The 24,425-nt window shown below is 47.1% G+C and overlaps 1 protein-coding gene across 2 annotated transcripts in view; it reads right to left on the bottom strand.

Annotated features, from left to right (window-relative positions):
• The window catches only part of CES1 (carboxylesterase 1), a 30,507-nt gene extending 18,252 nt beyond the window's left edge, over positions 1-12,255 (bottom strand). The window contains exons 1-4 of one of the 2 annotated variants that reach the window (XM_047837084.1): positions 12,148-12,255; positions 8,854-9,061; positions 5,040-5,184; positions 2,139-2,272 (exon numbers count right to left, since the gene is read on the bottom strand). In XM_047837084.1, coding sequence (XP_047693040.1) covers positions 2,139-2,272; positions 5,040-5,184; positions 8,854-9,061; positions 12,148-12,202 — 542 coding nt within the window. In that variant the 5' untranslated portion in view covers positions 12,203-12,255. The remainder of the gene's footprint in view (positions 1-2,138; positions 2,273-5,039; positions 5,185-8,853; positions 9,062-12,147) is intronic. The other variant, XM_047837085.1, reaches the window with a different exon arrangement.
• Between the last annotated feature and the right edge of the window lie 12,170 nt (positions 12,256-24,425).

Genomic DNA, 24,425 nt, shown 5'->3' with positions numbered 1-24,425 from the left:
AGGAGCACATCTGACAATGAAACAGGCAAAATCTCTGATTATACAGAGCTCACACTACAGATCACACACAAACAGATAAATACAGAATATGATGTCAGATAATAAAAGTATTCTCAGTTAAAATAAAACAGGGTGAGGGAAAAGGCAGGAGTGGAGCAGCTGGGTCCTATCTCAGATCACATGACCAAGAAAGGCCTCTTTGAGGTGGTAGCGTTTGAGTAGAGACTTGAATGGATGAGCGCGTGAGCCTTGCACATATCCAAAGAAGGGAATGCCAGGCTGAAAAAACAGCCAGTGCAAAGGCCCTGGGGTCCAGTGGACAAAAGTAGGAGTGTCGGACATGCAGCCAGAGGGCTCTGTGGGCCTTGGTAAGACCTTTGATGTCATTGCTAGCAATGTGGGAATCCATTTCAGGGCAACAACGAGGTTCCATTTATGTCTTCAATGATCGCTCTGGCTACTGTCTGCATTAGATGTAAGCATCCAAGAAGCAGGGTTATAAAAGTAGGTGGTTATTACAATAATCTAAGAGAGAGACACAGAGGGCTGGTTAGGGGCCATAAGGGCGGAGGCGAGAAGTGGTTGGATCCTGAATACATTCTGAAGGTGGAACCGAGAGGATTTGCTGACCCGACTGGATGTGAGAAGAAGACAAGTCAAGGGTGCCCGCTAGTCTTCTCTCTGGAGCAGGTGGAAGGAGGGGCTTCCAGTAGCCAACAGGAGGCACTGTCAGGAGAGTAGGAAAGTGCGGAGCAAGGAGCGGTGGGGGTCAAGGGTTAAGTTTGTCCCCGTGGAGTGTGGGACCCTTCAGGCGTCCAGTGGAGATGGCAGCAGGTGCAGGTACTAGTTAATGCCTTACACATCTGGATTTCCAAGGAGAGGCAGGGGCTGAAACGGGGAGCTTTGAATGTGGCCCCTGAGGTCACCCAGGGGGCCAGTGGAGACGGAGAGAGAGATACACATGGAGGTCAGAGGGTCTCGTGTGAAGAGTCGTGTGTGGATGCTGCCGAGGTTGGCCCAAGAGCTGTTGGGTCAGTGGTGACCTCGGCCAGAACGCAGTGGTGTGTTTGGAGAGGAACCCTGACCGGGGTGGGGTGGGCAGAGGGCGGACTGGGAGGGGCAGCAGCAGCAGAAATAGCTAATATAGCGGTTTGACTGTAACGGGGAGCAGAGAGACGGGCCACGGCTGAGACAGGAGAGGAGTCTCAATGATGGCGATTCATCCCGAGGCAGCACTCCCCTGGGGTAGCCCTCCTCCAGCCCTGGGGGTCTTTCTTGGGAGCAGCTCACCCCCGGCCCACCCTTCAGCCATCTCAGGGTCAGAGGGACTGTGTAACACAGAGGTAACTGTGTCCTGCAGGGAAACCGGTCCCTGCCCCATGGAGACTCAATCGGGAAGACACCTGCCTTCACTCATTTGGGTCAAATTCCAAAAAAGGAAACGGGAGGAGTGGGTCTGACATTCCTCCCAGGGGGGCTGTCCATTGGAGTCAGATGCACCGACAACCTTCAGCTCCAGACACCCGTTCCTTTTCCTTCACCCACAAGGATGCACTGAGTTCCTGCCCGGACCACGTTCCTTCCTTCCTTTCTCATGTGGTAGCCTCTAAGTGCCCCGCTGCATGCTGTCTCAATAGATGTGTGCAATGTGCTGGGACAGCACAAGTGAGAAAGAGAAGAGTATTTCAGAGGGTTGGGCCTTGCAGGATGAATAGAAGTTCATCAGGTACCGGCGCCTGGGTGGCTCAGTCGGTTGAGGTGTCCAACTTCGGGTCAGGTTATGATCTCACGGTTCGTGAGTTCGAGCCCCACGTCAGGCTCTGCTGTCAGCACAGAGCTTGCTTCAGATCCTCTGTCCCCCTCTTTCTGCCCCTCCCCCCCAAAAATAAACAAACATTAAAAAAAAAAAAAAGGAAGAAGTCCATCAGGTAGAACGGGCATTCTAGGTAGAGAGGATACACCTACAAAAAGCTCGGAAGCAAGTGGACCCGTGTGGCTGGGGAAGGAGAAGATAGGTAGAGCCCAAATATGAAGGGACTTGGATGCTTCACTAGGGAACCTGGCCAAGATCCCCTCGAGGGCTGACATGATCAGAGCTGAATCCTTGCATCCTTGCTTTGGGGGCCAATGTATCTTACCTGAAGTATCCCCAGATGCCCAGGCGGTACTGAATGGTCACCACCACCACATTTTCATGGGCAGAGAGGACCAGTCCACTATAGGTTGATGCTCCGCCCACCATCAGACCCCCTCCGTGGATCCACACCATCACCTGGACAGGAGGGAAGCAACCGTCCTGGTTAGAGGAAGCAAAGCCGGGAAGGGCCTCAACAGGTTATCCGGTTTGGTCGCCTACCTCTTGACCGTGACCCAAAGGGGCCGATCCCTGAAGTCCACTAGTCCCCAGCAAAGTGGGAGCAGGCAGGTGCTCCTTTCCTCTGTGCTCCCAACCGGGGCCTGGGCTACCACCCTACTCGGTACACCCTGGCTGTCCCTTCCTGGGTCCCCAGCTCCAGTGTCACCAGGCTCTTCACACAGAACTTCATCATGGGAGCAGCTGAGGTTGAGAGTACCACGTTCTCCCCAACACCCAACACTCCCATTGTCCTCATGCTCGGACTGTTCCCACAGCCCTGCACGCCCTGCCTGCCGCAGCCCTGTATTTCAGCCTCATCTTACCTCGTGTGCGGTGAATTAAACGGCTCTGGCACATGAATGACTGTCTCGAGAAGCACACGTGCCCCCAGTGGGGTTTCTTTCAAATACACCTTCCTTCTGCCTCCTCTGCAACCCCAAATCCCACCCATCTTCCAAAGCCCAGCCTAAAAGCCACCTCCTCCAGTAATTGTCATTCATTGGACCGATATGATGTGAGAACCTACTATGTGCCAGGGACCACGATAAGCCTTGAGGATGAGGGTAGACATGGCACTTCATAATGCTCAGCTCTGGCATGTAGGCACTCACACAGCCAGGGAGTAAGAGTGCTTGAAAAATAATATTGCAATAGTTTTATTAATAAAAAAAATTGGGGGTGGGCACCTGGGTGGCTCAGTCAGTCAAGCATCCAACTTCGGCTCAGGTCATGATCTCACAGTTGGTGAGATGGAGGCTCGCATTGGGCTCTGCACTGGCAGCACAGAGCCTGCTTGGGATTCTCTCTCTCCCTCTCTCTCTCTTTGCCCCTCCCCCACTCTCTCTCTCTCTCTCTCTTTCTTAAAATAAATAATAAATTTTTTTAATGATTATTTATTTTTGAGAGAGAGAGACAGACAGAGCATGAGTGGGGGAGGGTCAGAGAGAGAGGGAGACACGGAATCCGAAGCAGGCTCCAGGCTCTGAGCTGTCAGCACGGAGCCCGACATGGGGCTCGAACCCACGGACTGGGAGATCGTGGCCTGAGCCAAAGTCGGACGCTTAACCGACCAAGCCACCCAGGTGTCCCCAAAAATAATAAACTTGAAAAAAAAAAAGAATTTGTAACACTAAGTGCCAAGTACCATTCCATGAAGTAGGGACTAATGCTGTCCCGTTAACAGACAGGAAAACTGAGGCATTTAACCCGCCTGAAGTCACACAACTCATAAGCAGCAGAAGCAGGACTTGACCCACCCAGTCTGGCTCTGGAGTCCATCCGTTGAGCCACCCAGCGCGGTGTGGCCCCCAGCCTGGTGCAGTGGGCTGGCCGTTAGGACAGGAGTAAGATCTTCCCTTCAACTCTGACTAATGCTTCAGGAGTACTTACCTTGCACACTCACCAGCCACTGAGACAAAGCTTGACATGCGTCATCGAATATGTGACTAACGCTATTCTAAGGAAACAGAGCCAGGTCTCTCTGCTAGCAAAAGGCAGAACCAAGGCTTAAGACCAGACCCTGTAGTCCTGTGTCCATAAGTAGGGGTTCTCCCTCTGTTCCTCCCGCACCTCTGATCCCTGCCCGCCTCTGCCGAGGGGGACTGAGTTTGCAGTCATCTGCGTGAAGGCCGAGACAAGGGCTGGTCAGTAGTGATTCACTGAAGAAGCTGGTCAGTGTTTGAGCAGCGCAGATAGAGCCATCCTCCACAGTAATGGCTGTCTGGTGATGGCTTTTTTGTCCCTCCTTTGTCCTAACCCCCAGGTGTAGCTATGCACGGGAGGGCACGTAACAGAAGAATGGATGAATGAATGAGTGAGTGAAACATTGTCCCATCTCACTGAGCTGAGCATATACAGTGCTAGTTTCTGCTCACAAGTCCACAGGTGCCCTCCCCCCACGCCAGGGCATCATGCCAGGCGTGCTTCTGAGAGATGGCTAGGTGCTAACATCCCCACGCCTCTGCACCCCAGGGAATACCTCCTTTTCCAGGAGACCTTCCTCCAAGCTTCAGCTTGAGTTTGGAAGCTGCCCCGCCTCTAGGCCTCTTTTATTGTGGAAATGCTGACTCATGGGGTCATAGGTCAGTGCCAAAGACAATTAAGGAAGGAGATTAGCTATAATAAAATCCCAGAAATTTGGCCAGAGGCAAAAGAAAGAGCTTCATGAGTTGCCCCAGGCTCTTCCCCTAACATCTCTCAGGGGACCCTGGAAGTTGACAGGGGAGCATCTTAAGTGCTGAGGAAAGGCTACCCACAGGCTCACTTTCTCAGTCTGTGCCAGGGAGCTCTGGTTTGAGACTCAGAAGGCCTATGCTGTCATCCTGCCAATCCCACAGCGTGATCTCCCCTCCCCCATTCTGGGCCTCAGTTTCTCTACTTGTAAAGGAAGGATTGGGCTGGCGGCTTAACTCTAAGAGTAATCATTCTTGTCCTTCTATCAGCAAGAAACAATTTGGCAAAAATCACAATGTGCATGACAGAGGCACAGCAAACTCGCCCAAAGGCCCCGTGTCTGTCACTAGGGGAGACTGAGGTGTGGAGAGCTTGTGTTTCTTGGGGTCATGGGGTCTGACCGTGGGAGGTAAGGGAAGCAGGGGGTCCCTGAAACAGCCCCCACCCAAGCTGCCTGCTCGCTCTTCTGGTCTACACCAGAAGACCCGCAGTGCTGGAAGCTTCTGCTTACCGGCAGCCTGTTCTTCTTCCTCAAGTCAGCAGGAGTGTAAATATTTAGGTACAGGCAGTCTTCGGAAAACTTGAGAGGAATGCTTTCCTTCCTGTTGGTAAAGAGGTCGGAGAGCACCTGCCCTCCCACTGCATCCTGGGAGCACCTAAGGAGGGGACAAGAAAGAGGAGCTTGTGAGTTTCACTAGGAGCTGAGCAAATGCCTTCTGCGGTCAGGCCAGGCCTTGGGCTGGTGGGTTTAGGCTGGTAAGTAAAGCTGTTCTTACTAGGCTGGAGACATTGGAATGGTTCGGAGACTCTCTCAGGAGAGGCGGTGAGGGAGAGTCTGGGTAGGGGGCCTGAGGCTCACTAAGGTCTCCCGGGACCAGGTACGGTGAGAAGCACCTCTCCCCTTCCTGGAGGCTTTGAGGGGCCCTGGGTCAAGGAGAGGAGGCTGCCAGTATGCTGATTGCCTGGGAGAGGACTGTTTCAATGCCAGAGGAAACAGTCCCAGAAGCATCCCAGCTCTCCGTGTTCCAGGTAAACGTGTCCTCCACCAGGTGAGCATGTTCTAGTTCATGGTAGACTTCCATAATGCCTGCAAAGTCACTCACATGGCAGGCGTTTAAGGACCACAACAGGTCAGGGGTGAAATGTGTGTGGGGCCATATCAGGAGAACTATATTCTGGTCCTGCCTCCCTCACTAATTTTCTGGGAGACCCAGGGTGAATCACTTGCCTGCTTTGGCTTGACTCTGCCAGGTCTCTGTGAGGGAAGGGATTTCTATAAGGGCCTTGCAGGGGCGCCTGGGGGGTTCAGTCGGTTAAGCTTGTCTGACTCTTGATTTCAGATCAGGTCATGATCTCGCTCTTCGTGAGTTGGAGCCCGCGTTAAGGCTCTGCACGGACAGCACGGAGCCTGCTTGGGATTCCCTCTCTCCCTCTCTCTCTGCCCCTCCCCTGCTTGTGCTGTCTCTCTCTCAAAATAAATAAACATTAAAAAAAAAGAAAAAAAAAGGTCTTGCAGCCCTGACATGCTAAGAATCTATCCAACCCAGACAAGCACTATTGGTTTCCCTAATAACAGATCTTAAAGATCCAACATAGATTAATACTGGTAATATTCATGGTCCTCCCAGCATGCCAGGTGCTGTTTTAAGTACTCCTTATGTACTAACCCCTTTAATCCTCCCATGACAAGCCCATAACATAGATTCTATTACTATCCCCAGTTTACAGTTGAGAAAACTGAAGCACAGAGAGGTTAGAGAACTACCCAAGGTCACGCAGCCGGAAAGATCTATACTATGTAGTGCATTATATTTCTAAGGACATAATAAGCAACGCTTCTCGATCTCAAGGTACCAGAAGGCAGATATCACTGCCCTCTGTATGTAAATTAGGTATGTGAGGCACTTGGATGACATAGCTATCAAGTGGCAGAATCAGGGCCCCCAACGGTGACTTCTTAATTTCCACCGTAAGGGAACTTTCTCCTGATCACCAGAACAAGGAGCTTAATAGTCATAAAAGAAGAAAATCAAACGTCAAAAGAGAGAAAAGAGTTCAACGTCACTAGTGTTCAAATTAATGGGGAATAAATAGCAAAATTATATATAACTATAATGATAATAATAATTATTATTATTTTGCCTATCCAACAGCCCAAAGGTATTTTTTAATAACCCCACGCATTGCCAAAGTTCTGGTGAATGGAGGTGTTCATATATTAATAGGAAGAGTGTGGTTGGAACATTTCTGGAAAGGAATTTAACAGGAGGTGCATACTCTTTTACTCAGAAATGTCATTTCTTCGAACTTATCCAAAAATATTCATTGGTGTGCATAAAGATTTAGCTGCAGGATATTCATCAGAGTGTTATTTATACTATCAAAAACAACTTAATGACCCCATATAAGAGATTGGGTAAATAAAGTATGATTCAATACTCAATGTAATGTAGCTATTTCTATGTCAGGCTATGATATTTAATGACATAGAACAATGTTCATGATATATTTATAAATGAGCAAAGCAGGCATCTAAACTACCTTTATCATGTGAGGTGATATTGTTTTTTATCATAGGAAATATCTATCTGGCCTCCATCCTATTTCTGGAACAGACTCCCTAAAACCTCTGGCATTTCCTCTGTGAAGAAAACAGCAAAGATATTTTTGTTGTGTTAATAAGGTGACTTTTGATCACACTTCAGGTAGGAGGTGGTTGTCAGGTAAATGAAACACTTATTAAAGGCCTGGAACTTTCAGTCCTTCCCCCTGGCCTCTGGGGAGGCAGGAGGGGCTGGAGGTGGAATCCTGGCCAGTGGCCACTGGTTTCATCAATCATGCCTACGTAACAAAGCCTTCCCCAAAATACCCACAGGACAGGGTTCAGAGAGTTCCCAAGTTGTTGAATCAGAATGTTTTAAGGCCACCGTGCCAGAACCCAAACTCTAGAAGGACACAGAATCTCCTTTGTTCGGGACCTCACCCCACGGATCTCTTCGTTTAACTGTTGATACATACTCTTTAAAAACCTTGTAATAAACTGGTAATCTAGTGAATAAACCAGTTTCCCAAGATCTGTGACCACTCTAGCAAATTAACAGAACCCAAGAAGGGGGTCATGGGAACCTGTGATTTAGAGCCAAGGTCACAAGCACAGTTGACAGCTTGGACTACTTGTGATTGGCATCAGAAGCAGACAGCAGTCTTGTGGGGCTGAGTCTTTAACCTGTGGGATCTGACGCTATCTCCGGGCAGAACAGCGTAAGAATGAGTTGAATTGTAGGACACACAGCTGGTGTCAGAGAATTGTTTCTTGATGTGGGGGAAAAGAAACCCACGCATTGGAATTCAGTGCAGAATCTTATGGATTCTATTTTTAATGGAGAAAATATGCAATAGATAAAAGACAAGAAAAGCAGAATCTAGAATGTGAACAGCAGTTCTCTCTATGGGGGAATTGTGTATGATTTTCATTGTCTTACCTTTACTTACCTGTGCGTCCTCCCTTTTCTGTACTAAGTATGTTATTACCTTTGCAATCAGGAAATAAACATACATACATTTTAAAAATACTTTAATGCTTATTTATCTTTGAGAGAGAGAGAGAGAGAGAGAGAGCATGAGCAGGGAAGGGGCAGAGAGACATGGAGATACAGAATCCAAAGCAGGCTCCAGGCTCTGAGCTGTTAGCACAGAGCCCGACGCGGGACTTGAATTCATGAACCTCGAGATCATGACCTGAGCCAAAGTCAGATGCTTAACCGACTGAGCCACCCAGGCGCCCCTTTGGTCAGGGTGATTGGGACACACCAACCACTGCTCTGCTCATGACTAGGTACTTAGACACACCTGGGAGTTGGGAACTTTCCCAGTCAACTCCCCTCAGGACTCCCCACCCACAAACCTCCTTCACCCACCCTGCTCCCCCATTTTAGCAAAGTTCGAGACAAGAGAATAAACAGAATCATTACAGCTGATCTCCCTCACTGACTCAACTTCTAATTCTTTCCCAAGACATTTATCATATTCTAACATAGTACATAATTTATTAATTTGCATATTTTTTGTTTGTTATCTAACTCTCCCTGCTCGAATGCAAGCACCACGAACATAGGGATAATTTTCATGCATGGATCTTAGGAACCCAGAACATGCTCAATAAACGTTTGTTGAATAAAGGGCTCTAGAATGCTGTGAGTTCTGCAAGGTTTTTACGGATCTACAACAGCTCAGAGATTTCAGAGCAAAGCCACTCAGGGTGTTGCCTTGGCTCCTTCCTGTATCACTTTGAGACAAACATTCCCATTGAAAAGATGCCAGCTTACATAGGAGGGTAGGAGGTGGTATTCTTCACGAAGTTCCATGGCTCTGCAGGCTGTGGTGGAGCAAACCTCAGGGATCCAAGAGGAGGCCTGGCAAAAGGGATTCCCAGGAAGACGGCCACAGGTTGTGCAAATCCTTCTACGCTGACGTGCTTGCCCAGGACTTTGCCTTGAGAGGTGTCCACCACAGGAGGTGAGGACGGGTGCCCTGCTGGACATCCAGAGGAAAGAGAGGAAAAGTTTGACCTGGACTGCAGGTGGGTTTTCCGCTTCCAGCATGTGACCTTGAATGAGTCACTGAAACCCTCTGGGCCTCAGTTTCTTCTTTGTAAACAGCCCCTTGCTCGGGGCTATCTGGATTGGTATTGGTATTGGAGGTATAATACCATCAAATAAAAAGGAAATGCAAGAAAAAGAGCTGCTGAGAGGCTGAAGCCTTTTGATTCCACCCTTAGAAGACTCTAGAAACAGGTATCCATTAGGACCCAGGCGCTGAGCTGCATGCTGGTGGAGAGGATGAACAAGAGGCACTCCCTCCTCTCAGTGTCTCTGAACCTTGTAGGGAGAATGAGTCATAAACACACCTGACTCCACTCAGAGGGAAGCAAGGGGGTTGGTGTCCTGAGAGAGGTCCCAGTGAGGTCCTACAGGAGTCAGAAGAGGCAGGGGGACCTTCTGATCGGTGGCATCATGGGGACAGTGAACTTGGAGCTGAGACTGGCAGTGGGAGAGGGGGACCCAACAAGCAGCAGAGGGGAGAGTGGGGATAAAGGTATAAAGCAGAGAAGAGAATGTGCCTAGGTGAGGCTCTGAGAGCAAAATGCAAGGCCAGCCTGAGGAAGAGCGAAGGGAGTCGCTGGGGAGCCGGTGGCAGCCTGTAATGAGTCAGGTTCAGTCCTGGGAGGGCCTCAGCGCCAGCCTAACAGTTGGGCCTTTATTTAGTGGGTAAATAAGAGGCAGTGAACAGTCCAGGAGTATGCCAGAGTGACCCAATCAGCTTGAAGGGGGTTCTTCTGGTGGCTCTGCACAGGGTCGTCCAGAGGGGAGACTGGGGGTCCGATTCCTACCTGTTCCACCCTTGTTGGGCAGGCAGTTCTTCCCCACCCAGCTGCACCCGTCTCCCTGAAGCTTCCACCCCAGTCCTGGTTTCTTTCTGGATTTGCATGTGCAAGTGGCTGCTCAGACTCTTGATCACGGCCCATCCCCCAAGCAGCCTGTGTGTGTAAATTTCTCATCTGAAACCATTTCTAGCCTGGCATTCTTCCAATTGCTCCCTTTTAGGCATAGACAAAAGGCCAACTTCTCCCTCAAAATGTGAGGGCAGAACAGAAAAGGAGAATCCAGGTTTGGTCTTATAGGAGAATATCCAGTGATAATCCTCAAGACAGGTGAAGTGGACAGAAGCCAATCGGCGAGGGTGAAAAAGCGGGTGGATGGAGCGAGAGGCATAAGGGTTATGGTAACAGGAGCAGTGCGCACTCGATGTACGACGTAAGTATAGATGTAATGTTTGTATGCTGAGCGCTCACTATGTGCCACATGTGCATTCCGGTCCATTTCCCATTTATCTTTACAATATGCCCATTTTACAGATGAGGAAGCTGAGGAAATGGGAGCAGCCAGTATGGGCTTTCTGAGGATGGAAATGGGATGGCCTTGCCAGCGGGTAACCAGCAGGAAGGGATAGACCCATTCCTAATTAGGTTCTTACTCTGCCCTTATATGCAGTTCCAGGTTTCTCACCATGTCCCCATCAGAATGAAGATAAAATGCAGATGAGGTCTGGACCCTCACAGTTCTGATGGTCACAGCCCTGGCTCTCCATTCATGAACCACAGACAGATTCCGGAGCATGATTTTCCAGTTGACCTTGAGCAAATACATTTCCCTCTCTTGAGTCTGTTTCTCTGCCTGTAAACGGGCACAGATGCATTCAGGGTCCTGTGCTACACTCTTGTGTTATCTCGTGTTTTATTTTGTGTATGCTGATGCTTGACATCTGGGGCCTCGCTGACCCCGGAGGCACTGCCCCTCTCAGAGGGAGCCAATTCTAGGGACAGGAGTCAACTTCCCTTTGGGCAAGCAGAACCCGTACCCCTACCACCTTCTTATGGGGCTCTCCCAGGCCAAGCCACTACCATCCTGCCCTAATCACTCCAGGGCCAGGTACCCAACAACAGCCAGCCGCTCTTGTGCCTGAGAACTGCCTGAAATTGGTTAGTTTCCCAATCCTAAACTTGCTTATCCTGTCTTACCTCTTCCTTCCCCTGGCAACTATGGTAATTCCCGAAATTCCTTCCTCCTCCCTCTTCCTCCCACCCCCCCTGAGCATCACCTTGCCCTGCGACATGCTGGTGGCATGCCTCCCCCTCCTGGGAACTGTGAGTAGCAAGCTATTGCGGCTGGCTCCTGATCTGTTGGCCTTAACATACCTCAAGTTTTCTACAACCGCACTACATTTGAAAACAACTTCTTTATTTAGGAATCCTTTATGTGCACTCTCCATAGCAGGCACTTTTTAGAAACAACCTGTTTTACCTTTCACAACAGCATAATGAGGTAGGTACTGTCATTCCCATTTTAGAGAGGGGGAAACTGAGGCACAGAAAACTAAAGCAGGGTGTCTAAGGATACCCAGCTAGTAATTCAAACCCATGCACTCTGGATATACAGTCCATCCAGGCTCTCTGTGTGCCAGCCAAAGGTAGAGCGTTCCTATGAAATCTTTCCGAAGTCGAAATGGCATGAAGTGAAGAGCAACCCCCCGCCCCGCCCCCCGCCCACCTCTTTTTCTGCGAGTTGCATTAGGCCTCTTTCTTTTTAGAAAAGACCTATGTGAGTACAGTAACAGAACAGTGAAGAGCCTCTTCGGATTTCTCTGGGTTACGGTAACAGGTACCAATATAGGTCTTTCCTAAAAGCAAAGTGGCTTCATGCAACTTGCAGAAAGCCAGGGGTCCTCTTACTACTCTTCCAAGCCACCCTCTGTGATCCAGCCATACTCAGACAAATAATCAAGCGGAAAATAAACGGAGTCTCTGAAACCCTCATCCATGAGGCATGAGGTTAGCTGGGTGCCCTCCTGTGCACACAGCTGCAGTCTCAGGGTGTTCATGCTCCCCTGCGTCTCGGGTTGGCAGGGACCCGCTGGGTCCCAAGCGCGCCAAGTCTGGAGGGCATGGGCTGCTGCGGAACCAGTCCTGCCACACACACCCTTGCCCTCATGCATCTCCCCCACCTCGTGCCTGGACAAGAATTTCCAAACGCCCCTCGCTATTTTGTTTCAGAAGGACTCACCCCAAGTCATGGAAGTGGTGAGGGAGGTCAAGACCAGAGCTAAGAGCCACATCATGGAAGGACTGCAGCTGCAGAGCCTCAAGGTGTCCACGAGGCTTATAGAGGCTGTGCGGGTCCCACCCCCTGGTCCCACTCCCGCCCCCACCGCTCTGTGGCTCCACAAGTGGCAGGGCCTCTAAGCCACACCCGCTCGGTTTACCCTCTTCGTCCAAACTGCCAGGACTGCCTCTCCGATTACAGATAGCCATGGACTCGTCCAGCAGCCTGTTATATAAGGGTTTCTGCCTTGCAGGACTCTAACCTCAGTGTACTCTGGGTTTCACAAGCAGGCATGAACAGTTGGATGCCTTTAGAGAGGGAGAGGCTTTAGTCCAAAGTTCTCAGAACAAACTTGAAAACTTCTAGAGCAACTGCCAGCCTCACAGCCGCTCAGCTAAGGAACTCGTGACAAATCTCTTAGCTGCCTGGGCTTCTTTTCTATGGAGTTCTATGCTGTCAAGTTTGGAAGCACCTTAAATTCATCCGGTTTCCCTTCTGATGTCTAAATTAACTTTACGATATTCTCTGCAAGTGACTCAGCTTCCTATCACATACCTCCAGGGTCAGGGAACTCACTACATCTCCAGGTGGGGATCTTTGGGCAGACAGCTCTTACCACAAGTGAACTCTTTCTCTCCCTAGTCCCTGGCTCTAATCATGCATTCATCCTTCCTTCCATTTAGTCATTATTCCATCTATTCATTTATTCTCCATTTACCAAAAGCCTGGTGCTATGCCAGGTGATATGGATACAGAGCTGAATTCAAGGGATGTTCCTTCTCAAGGACCTCACCATGGAGTAGATAAGACTCCGTGGTGTCGGGGAGAGTGGATTACTGCACATTGTGAAAGCACTACAACAGGGGGATACAAAGTGCCCTGAATATACCTGGGAAGGTGTCATATATCTGCTGGGGACACAAGTTAGACGCTCAATGCCTCTTTCACAGGATTATTAAATGTTGAACAAAAGGGAATTCGTTAAATACAGTCTGGTACAGCTGGCTAAGGAAATATTATGCGTGCATTCACTCAAACTAGTGAGGCACACCCCTTTTATTGGCAAGGACAGACAGCCTTGATCTATTGCAAAAGGGGCAAAATCAGATTATGAAATAGCTGCGGCTGCTTTAGGATATAACTGAGTAGTTCCTCAGAAATCGAACGTAGAGTTACCATACCCCCAGCGATTCCACTCCTAGGTATACCCAAGATCATTGAAAACATATCCGTACAAAATGAGACACAAAGAAAAGCATTATTTGTAATACCCCAAAGCGGGAACAACCCAAGTGACCATTCAACTGATGAATGGATAAACCAAGTCTGATCTCTCCATACAATGGAATATTATTCAGCCATGAAAAGAAAGGAACCACGATTCTTGCTGACAATAAGAACTGGACAGCAGTAGGCCACATATTATAGAATTCTATTTATAGGAAAAGTCCAGAATAAGTAAATCCATTGAGACAAAAAGTAGATTAGAGGGTGCTAGGGGCAGAGGAGGGAGGGCATAAGGACTGACTCAGAATGGGTAGGAGGCTTTTTTGTGGAGTGACGAAATGTTCTGGGTTTAGATTGGGGGGGGGTGGTGGTGGGGATCGTTACACAACTGTGTGAATATACTAAAAGAACACTGAACTGCACACTTTGGAAAAGGTGAATTGTATGGCCTATGAATTCTATTTCCATACTAATATCCCATTTTAGTAAAAACAGATCTTTGCGTGGGAAAAGTTCTGGAAGGTTATACATCTAATTTGTATTACCACAGCCATTTTCCTGGCTGCAGTATCGTGTTTTTACTTCATATTTTCCACTTCTATTCTTTCAGGACTTCATTCGACAGAGATTTATTGAGAGCTCTCTGTGTGGCAAACGAGGTGCTGAGCGTTTTGTATTCTGTACCTCACTTAGTTCTCAAAATTAACCCCGTGAATTGATTCTATGATATCCCGGGGCTCAGCAGGGCAAGGAACATCAAGTACAGGAAGAGCTGAGGGTTGAACAAAAGCTGCATAATGTTACAGCCCATATTCATTTTTTTTTTAATTTTTTTAAAACATTTATTTATTCTTGAGACAGAGAGAGACAGAGCACGAGTGGGGGAGGGCAGAGAGAGAGGGAGACACAGAATCTGAAGCAGGCTCCAGGCTCTGAGCTGTCAGCACAGAACCCTACACAGGGCTTGACCCCATGAACCATGAGATCATGACCTGAGCTGAAGTCGGATGCCCAGCGGACTGAGCCACCCAGGCGCCCCTGTTACAACCTCTATTCTTAACCATTCTGCTGTGGTGTCAAAACCTTGTTGACAGACTGACTGTGTTGATGCCCTAAGCACATGCTTGACTCGCCTGTGGGTAAGCTCCGGTAGCTTCTCTCTCCTAGAACCATCTCTACCTCCACCCTTCAAAGCACCCATGACTCCCTACTGACACCTCCTGGGCCCTTAGGCTGCCTGGAGGGATGGCAGGTTGAAACAGGTGGAAACAGGCTCTTGGGACAGGTAGCCCGGCAGCAGAGGCATTTGCTGCTGGCTCTGACTTGCTGTTGAGAAGTCGCTGTCCAGCCAGAAATCGCATGCCCTGATCCCCCTGCATTGAACTGGAGACATGAGATGTCAATGGACAGGAAACAGATGTGGAGGACAATTGTCTTCCGGCTGGTGCCTTGAACAGGCAGCCGTGCCTTCTCTATGCTGACACTATTTTCCTGGTGTCATCTGGCAAGGCTGCCCTTGTCCAGGCCAGACCAGTATTGACATCTGAGAAAATTGGGCAACCAGCAGCCATAAAGCACATGACACTCAGGGAAGCTCATGGGTTCTTGGCCAAGGCCACAGGTTATAGCTGAAATGAAGTTTCAGGAGACTCAAATTCAAAAAAGGATGTTAATTTTCACTCATTCTAGTCACCGTGGCAGGACAGTGTGGGGAGCTCTGTGGTAGGGGTGAGAACATTGTGACAGCAATAGAGTCAGTCCCCAGAGGTGATTGCTTCTCTGAAGACTGACCTGGGCTGGGGTTCCTCCCTTTCATCCAGGAAAGAAACCTGAGTCCTAAAGACCACCCTAAGAAAGAGGACCCCATCTCTATCCACATGGGACAATCTGGGTTGTCTTCCTAAGCAGACAATAAGCCTCTTTCTAATCAGCAGAACACACACACACACACACACACACACACACACACACACACACACCAGTTAAGGCATAGTCATTATGCCTTTTGACCTGGCCAGCTGGTCTTTGCAGCCTGGAACACAGCCCTGGTTTTTAGCATAAAAAAAATTCTAGGATGCTGTCTTAGCAAAATACAAAAGGTGGGGGTGAATTATTCTCCCAGTCCCACTTAATCACATGCCTGCTTGTGACACTGGCCAATTCTACAAACAGAGAAAGCCATTCCCAGACCTTGCCATGTCTGGCTGCAGTCTGGAAGCCCATTTCTGGCTCACGATGATTCTGCACAAGTGAGGCTGGAGTTCACAAAGCCTCATGCCAGAACTCAATTTTGTTTAATGTGTACGCTCTCCTTGCACCACATTAGCTCTGTAAATAATACAGTTCTTCTTGTTTCATTGGCATTTGACTGGGATTATTGCTTTTCCTGTGGGAAACTCCCCAAGGTTTCTCTTGTGGAGCGAGATGGTCTAAAGAGTAAAGTCCTAGAAACTGGCCTTAACTCTCAAGCATTTAGGCAGGTCTTAGGAGGGAAGACAACTCTGAGGCCTCCAAATTATCCCCCCCTCAGTCTCTCCATAAAATTACTCAACAGACATATGGAGAGCACCTACTAGAACAAACACCAGAAGAAATATGAGCCATGTCCTAGGGTAGACTGAGGCAGAGCACCTGTGGGAAGTTTTGGCCTGGGGGTGTGGTCTGGAGGGGAGTGCTTCACTCACCACGGACATAAATGGTCATCCCACAAGGCACAAGCAACTGACATTCATGCTGTCTCCATCAGGCAATCTCATGGGACTGCCTAGCTTGGCAGTTGTGAGTAAGAATATACTGAGAGCAGGGTAAACTATGGTAGCAGATCGTCCTAGAATTTCAGTGGCTTATTTCATGTTTATGTGAAGAAATGTGGTGCTGTTTCGGTCAACAAGGTGGCTGCCCTCCAGTGATCTAACCAGGGGGGGGTCGGCAAAGTTTCTCTGTAAAGGGTCAGATAATAAATACTTTTGTTGTTGAGGGTCATGTGGTCTCTGTGGCAACTGTCCAATCTGCCATTGTAGCCAAAGCAGCCATAGAGAATACCTAGGCAAATGGGCATGGTTGGGTTTTAATAAAACTTTATTGAAAAAACAGGTGGCCAGCTAGATTTGGCCCATGGGCAGCTTGCTAACTCCTGACCTAGAACATGGCAGCTTTACCACCTTTAATTCATAGTTTCTAATGTTGTTACGGGTGCCAATTCTAGGCAGCTGGAATGACGGCAAGCACAGAGGAGTGAACAGGGTGGGTGGGCCAGGCCTGAATGTGGCATACCTCACTGTCACTCACAGTGACACTGGAATTTCCACTGGAAATATTCCCACTGGAATTTCCACTGGAAATAATTTAGCCATGTAACCAAACTAATTGCAAGGAAGTCTAGGAAATATGGTCTGGTTGTGTGCCAAAGAAGGTCAGACAGATTTTAATGGTAGTTCCTGCCAGATACTAATATCCATTAAATCACAGATTTGATATTAAAGCTTTTTTCTAATATATAGCAAAATAGATACATAACCATTATATAATGCTTTGGGGATGCCTGGGTGGCTCAGTCGGTTAAGCGTCCAACTTCAGTTCAGGTCATGAGCTCACGGTTTGTGAGTTCAAGCCCCACGTTGGTCTCTGTGCTGACAGCTCACAGCCTGGAACCTGCTTCAGATTCTGTGTCTCCCTCTCTCTCTCTGCCCAACCCCCACTTGCACTCTGTCTCTCTGTCTCTCAAAAATGAATAAACATTAAAAGAATTTTTATAATGCTTTGAAGTTTGCGCACCATCTGAAGTAATCTTGCATAACTCCAGGAATAAGTGTACTATACTTTGGTAAACAAGGAGCTTGTGTATTTCTTTTATTAAAATTCTAAATAAAAGATTGCAAACCTAGTCCTTGCTTGCTAGGGCTATGCTATAAAGGTTTCCTCCAGCCTTGTAAGAGTAAAAAAGGAAAAAGGGTGAATCAGAAAGACATAAAAATTGAGGCCCCAGAAAGTTAAGATTGAATTAAATTCTTCTGGAAAGGGTCCAGCAAACTCAAATTATTATAGATTGTATTAATAGACATCTGGGTGATACAGTGACCTTGAATGAGAGAAGAACCTTGAATGTGTTTTCTTACTCTGAGCTCTGTTAGAGTTTATATATATTAATGCCCAAACCATCCACGATTTTCTGATTGTAGAGGGCATTAAGAGGTGAACAGGATTTGTTGTATCAGAGAAGAGAGCATGTGGTCACTGGTGCAAGGTAGATTTGGGGGCCTCTTGAGGAGAACATTTGGGCCAGAAGGGTGAATGGAGGTCAGAAGGCTTGAATGGCAAGCTAAGGAGAACTGGATTTCACTTTGAACAACAGGAAGCCACCAAAAGTCTTTAATTCTGGGAGTGACAAGAAAAAAAAAGGTGTTTCTGAAAGTAGAATCTTGCAGAAGCAGGCAAAACCACTGGAGAGGTCAAGAGGGTTCCTCCTAAATATTCACTGGAGGGGCTGGAGGCGAGTTCTGCTCTCCAGAGAAGGCTAAGTTCTCTGCATGCATGAGAAAGCTTGGCCTTTGGGCTCCCACAGGCCTCAGCAAGAAGAGTGACATAAGTTCTTAAAAATGCTGGACTGCACCAATGGTTTGCCCAAATCTCAGGATCTACCAAGGCTGGCCTTCAGCACTCACTTCAGAAGGTCCAGGGGGCCATGAAATCTTTAGAATGCCCAACGGGCTGGTTGGCAGCTCGGGGTGGGGAGATGTAACCCCATCCCCAAATAATTGTCTGCTCTGTGCCTACTTGTTTTTGTATGGAAGCAGGTCAGGAGCACATCAGGTGTGAACATAAGGTTGTGGTGGAGGGAAGGATGAGTGAGTCAACGCCCTTCATCCTATCACCTACATTCCGAGGACCTTTGAAGCGAGACACCTATAAAATGTCATTCAACATACCAATAAACACGAACATCAAGACATGAAAATTGGCACCTGGGTGGCTCAGTCGGTTGAGTGTCCAACTCTCGGTTTCAGCTCAGGTCATGATCTCGCAGTTTCATGAGTTCAAGACCCCTGTCGGGCTCTGCACTGGCAGCATGGAGACTGCTTGGGATTCTCTCTATCCTTCTCTCTCTGCTCCTCCCCCACTTGCACTGTCTCTGTCTTGCTCCAAATAAATAAATAAACTTAAAAAAAGACATGCAAATTAAAAGCAGACACTCAAATTGCCCCTATCAAACTGGCAAGGATTTCTACCACTACTATGTTAGTGCTTGTGCCAAATATTGACAAAAGTGTGGAAAACCAGGAACCATTGTTACGAGTGATAAACTAGTACAAGCTTTATTCGGGGCAATTTGGAAAAATCCATCCAAACACTTCAAAGGGGGCATCTCCACATTCTTGTTATTCTCTAACAAGGAATAATTATGAATGAGCCCAAAGGAGAATGCATCAAATTGTTCACCTCTGTAATACTAACAGTAGTAAAACCTGTGAAATAACTTGAATGACAAATTATAGTGAGTGGTTAAATAATTTATCAAGTATTCCTATTATGGGATGCTGTGTGGCTGTCAAAAATGTAGAAACATATCTATTTTTAATTGTTTAATAAAAAAGCATCTTGCCAGGGTGCCTGGGTGGCTCAGTCTGTTAAGCATCCGACTTCAGCTCAGGTCACGATCTCATGGTTCTAGGTTTAAGTCCCATGTCAGGATCTGTGCTGACAGCTCAGAGCCTGGAGCCTGCTTCAGATTCTGTGTCTCCTCTCTCTCTGCCTCTTTCCCACTCATGTTCTGTCTGTCTCTCTGTCTCTCAAAAATAAATAAAAACATTAAAAAAATTTTTTAAAGCATTTTGCCACTTCCTATTAAAGAAGGATCAGTGGCTGCATTTATTTCCACTCCCTCCCCACATTCTTCTAAAAGGTCAAAAAATAACGTCCACAAGCATGTGTACAAACAGAATGGAAGAGGAGAGACAATGACATCAGTCAGCATTTTAGAAGTAGGAAGGTAGACAGAGGAGTGATGACTGCTTTTAGAGAAGAGAAAGGGAAAACCGATGCATGAGGAGGAACACTCCCCCCAGCTGGACAAACACATTTAAAATGTAGCAGTAGATAAACCCTCTGGATTTAGAGCTACTGTGTATCTGTGAGAGCGGGAATGCAGATACACCCCCCCCACCCCCACGCACATGGAGGTGCGGCTGTCCCCTCTGAGATCTACCTCCAGACCAAAGTTCCTACTGTGCTCTGCCTCTGACAGTTCCAGAATGGGTTGAATCTGGGGAATCCAATCACTTGCTTACAAGACAGCATCAAAAGAGCCTTGGCAACATCAACATAGTGTGGTTTCCATCCAGAGATCTGAGTGTCAAAAGACATTCCCTGAAGTTTCAAGGTAATGGCTGCAGTAAAAACGACCCTTGATGAAGTCAATGCCTGGTCACCTAACTAGTGGCCATGGTGGTGGACAAAGTTGTCCTTGCCTTTATATTACTAACTGACCATCAGTGGTCCACTTTTCCCATTGAGTAACTTATTTTCAGGAATGCAATTTTGTAAATCAATTGTTGCATTACAGCAAAGCTAAGCAAGGAGATACAGTAATGAATAAGAATAAAAGTGAAAGAATCCTCGAGAAAATACCAAGTATTGACAATATGGAGCAGCTAGAAATTTTTTACTCTGCTGGTATGAGGGCACACCCACTCTGGAAAGCTTTTTGGAGTTGTGGGGAATAAGTTTAGGAATCTCCCGGGCTTACGCCAATGGGTTAACAAGGCATAAAGAAATACAAAGCCATGGAATGCTCACACCCGAGTTTGGGTAAACAAGATTGGCACCCCCAAAATAGGGAAATGCAAAGGCACCCCAGAATAGAGAGGGGTGCAAAGCTCCCAGAATAGAGAGGGAGGGGCAAAGGTCCCAAAATAGGAACGGGCGCAAAGGCTCCCAATACAAAGGTATATGAGGTAAAAAAAATTAGGCACGCAGGGCAAAAATGCCCCCCAATTTAGTACTATAACAGAAAAGCTGCTTTCACAGGAGGAAAGGGCAAAGTTAAGTAAACAGGTGAATTGGACTATGGACCGCTGCACTGCAGGGGAAGCAGCCTAGAGTGGAGATGGTTCACATAAGAAAAGGTGCCTTGTTAACCCTGAGATAATTTGCCCTATCTGTCTTATCCCCTAGGCTAGCTAAGATAAACAGACATGGCGACTCCTGTCTGCCATTAACAACCATCTGCTCATCTGCCTGGCACCAAGATTTTGTTTTATATGGACCCAACCCCCAAACACCGTATATCTTCAAAACCCCCCTTTTCCCTCACGTCCCCAAGTTAATGTTCCCAGTTTCTTTGTCTCTTTGTGCACACCCATCACATTTGTAAGCCTTCTGATCTTAATAAATATGGGGCAAGGACCCTTATTCAGGGCTCTTGTCTTTTCCTGGATATTAGCCATCTCTCGCTTTTCATCCCATGTCCTGCTCTTTGATGTCCTAAAGAGAATGTTAGACTTAGGGTTTATGACAGGAGTATCTACTAAAGTTGACATATGCAACCCTGGTGAGCCAGCAAAGCCATTATTAGGTAAATATCCAAGGGCAATGCATGGGTGTAGTTACTAAAAGGCGTGTCCTGAAGTATTCATGGCAACTCTTTTCATAATAACCTGAAACTAGGAATTATCCAAATGTCCATCACTAGCAGAATGGGTAAATTATGGCATATTCACACAAATAACGACTCTACAGCAGTGATAAAAAACTATAACCATATGCTATGTGGATAAATGTCATACATGATATGAGAACACACACCCCCTCCCACCTCTGCCTGTTTGTGACCTGTAGCCAGGGCCACAGGGCTGAGAGTTGGGCCTTGGGGTTGGGCAGAAAGGTGTGGAATCTAAAGGGTCTTTGAGGGAAGAGGAGCAGGGACAGGGAGACACCAGGAAAGGGACACCTTTCTGCCCATCTAAGGCAGGCTCCTGGGGTCTTGATGGGAAAGTATAAAACTTAGGAAAGAAGAAACCCTGCTGGCCCCAATCTCTGCTCTGCCTGTGAGTGCAGTCATTGAAATTAGACTTTTGAGGCAATGGGTTGGAATTTTCCCCTTTCCAAGTGTTACAGAGAAAAGGGACAATGATAAATGGTATTGGTTTATAACGTAACTATTTCGTTTGGTTTTCTTTTTCTTCCAAGTTCTGCAATATCACCTCACTAGCACCCCAGGAGCCTCAGAGGAGGAAAGCACTTTTTTCCCTCTTTATAATGCTGCCCTCTGCTGCACATTAGGAAATTCACAGGCAAATATTTGGTTTGTCTCCAGAGTTTTGTTCGATTTGATTTGATTTGATTTAGTGATTCAGATCCAAGATTGTTCGAAAAAAAGTATATATTTTCTGTAAAAAAGTAAGTTGTTTAATTTACAATAAGTAATTAAATTTTCTGTTTTTATGTTGATGGAAAAGCAGAGGTGATTGCAAAATACATGTATCTGTGCTGTTGATGTGGAGGAAGTGAAAGGACCCTTTGGGGGAAGTGCATTTGTAGACCATAAGAGCAATTGAAAAAGGGCAGGGCCTTTTCCCGGGTCCATCTGCTGCAAATCCAGATGCCAGACATAACTTTAAAAAGCAAAAGTACTCGGGGGTGCCTGGGTGGCTTGGTCAGTTAAGCATCTGACTCTTGATTTAGGCCCAGGTCATGACCTTACGGTTCATGGATTCAAGCCCCACATGGGGTTCTGAGCTGACAGTGTGGAGCCTGCTTGGATTTCTGTCTTCCTCTCTCTGTGCCCCTCCCCTGCTTGCTCTCTCTCTCTCTCTCTCTCTCTCTCAAAATAAATTAAAAAAAAAAAAAAAAAGGAAAAGCACTCCTTCCCAAAGTTCCTTATCAAATTATATCCATAAATGTCCAGGAGCAGACTAACAGCTAGAGATTGTGATGTAGCCACATCAGGCAGATATGTAAGCTGAGTTTTTGAAGATCCTCTAGCAACCTGGAATTCATCCACCACACTGTGAGTACTCAGCAGCTCTTAACCAGGGGTGTGTGTCAAATGCCCAACAAATGAAAATACAGGTTTCTGGTCTGGTTGGACTGGGGAGTAGGTTGGGCACTGGAATTTTGGAAGAGCTCCCTGGGTGATTCTTCTACTTACACTTCTGACAGAAAATCCTGAATTAAATGAAAAAAGCAGGATGCCAACTGACACTCATATTTCAACTTTAACTCAATACAACATCTGATCACATGTGGACAGGAATAAGGAGGAAAGAGGGCCCTGTATCTGGATGAGTTGGAAATACGCTCCCTCTTGCAAGACACCTACCAAAATTAGAATCATATTTGAGGATACTGGGACTGTGTGCAGTATATAAATAAGTGTAATGTCATTTAATATGATAGTATTTTAAAAAATGAGTTGAGTGGTGTTTTCTAGCTGTTAGTTAAGCCAAATATCAATGTAGAAATTAGCCTTCTGCAGCTGCACAGGCAACTGAATTTCCAGCTTGCTTGTGTGTGGCTTGGTTCCTCTTCCTAGAACCATAAAATGCCCCAAGGATTGTTGAGCTACCCCTTCCACAACCACCTAGGCCAGAAACAATCCAACAGATTTGAACCATATGCTAAGGGAGGCAGGCAGCATGGCAGAGTGTCCTGATCTGGAAAGACAAGAGACTCAAGGCCTGGTTTTTACTTGCTGCTAATTCACTGAATGATCTTGGATGAATTCCTTTACTTCTCCATAGATTTCTGTAAAATGAGAGGCCAGGGGCCCAGGCTTAAACACCTTCTGGGGCCAGGTAATATCAGTGAGTGAAATGGACCAGGCATAAGACAAAGGGGAATGGTGAGGACTGTAGAAAGTTGAGAGCTCACGCCTTTGTAAAGGGGTAGACTCTACTCAGTTCTGAAGATTTATTCTATCAGGGTCATTGAGAACAGTTGTGCAGGTTGTGCACTGCACAGGGGCACTACTTCAGAGGAGATATTTTTCACATCATAGACGTAGATATTTATCAATGATGATTTCCTGGAGGAAGTCTGTCTGTGGAGGGTTTTGAAGAAAGAATGCCTTCTAATTGGCTCAAAGGTGATGTGTGGGCTGTCAGAAGCCCTGGTTACCATGTGGGAATTCAGCTCCGCTGATGCCAGATTTCTTCTTCTTGCTCCTCCTCTTCCACCTCCACCTCCTTTTTTTTTACCTTCTTCTTCTACTCTGGAGAAGCCGGACACATGGCTTCCAAAGTGAAATTCCCCTAACTTCATATTAACTGGTAATTAATTCCAAAATGTTTTTGACATGTGTGGACTAAACAAAGCATTTCTTGGGGCCAAACTCAGGCTAGGATTAGGAGATCTCTGACCCAGAAGAACTCTACATTACTGACATTTCAGGAACCCTCCTATTCTATGCACATACGTACTCTTGGAGCAATCACAAGGAAAAACTAACTACCCTGGTAAAGGACATGAATAGAATAGGGATTATGTGGTTTTAATATGAATTATATGGATATCAAGGGTACAAGTGCATCCCTACCTATCAACTGGTTAACTCTAATTCACCCTTTCTTAAGATAAATATCATTTCTCCAGAGGGAACCTCCTAAGACTTCCATCTAAATTAGGTATCCCGTTACACTTTAATAAAACACCTTACTCTCCCTAGGTGAACTTATCAAATTTCTATCATCAGATACTCGTCTGTGTGAATGTTTGCTTACTGTTTGTTTGCTTACCACTGGTGGCGGACATGTCTTGCTTGCCACTGTAGCTCCAGTGGGGATATGTCTGGTACACATCAGGCACCCATTATAGGTTTATGGAAGGATGGGTTAGTCTCAGTCCCATCAAACATCTTTTCTCCTCAGTATCTCCCTGACCTGACCTTACTGCCTGGCGTCTGACTTCTGGGCCCCTGACCTTGGAGGATGTCTGGTTTCCATTGCTGAGAAGGAGGCTCTCCGGCCTCCCCCACCCCTCCCCCACATATCTCCTGAGCTGGAGGAAAGATCCGGTTC

Source organism: Prionailurus viverrinus, chromosome E2, assembly GCF_022837055.1.
Source record: "Prionailurus viverrinus isolate Anna chromosome E2, UM_Priviv_1.0, whole genome shotgun sequence".
NCBI classification, from domain to species: domain Eukaryota; kingdom Metazoa; phylum Chordata; class Mammalia; order Carnivora; family Felidae; genus Prionailurus; species Prionailurus viverrinus.
This window is presented reverse-complemented; position numbering and strand designations above follow the sequence as displayed.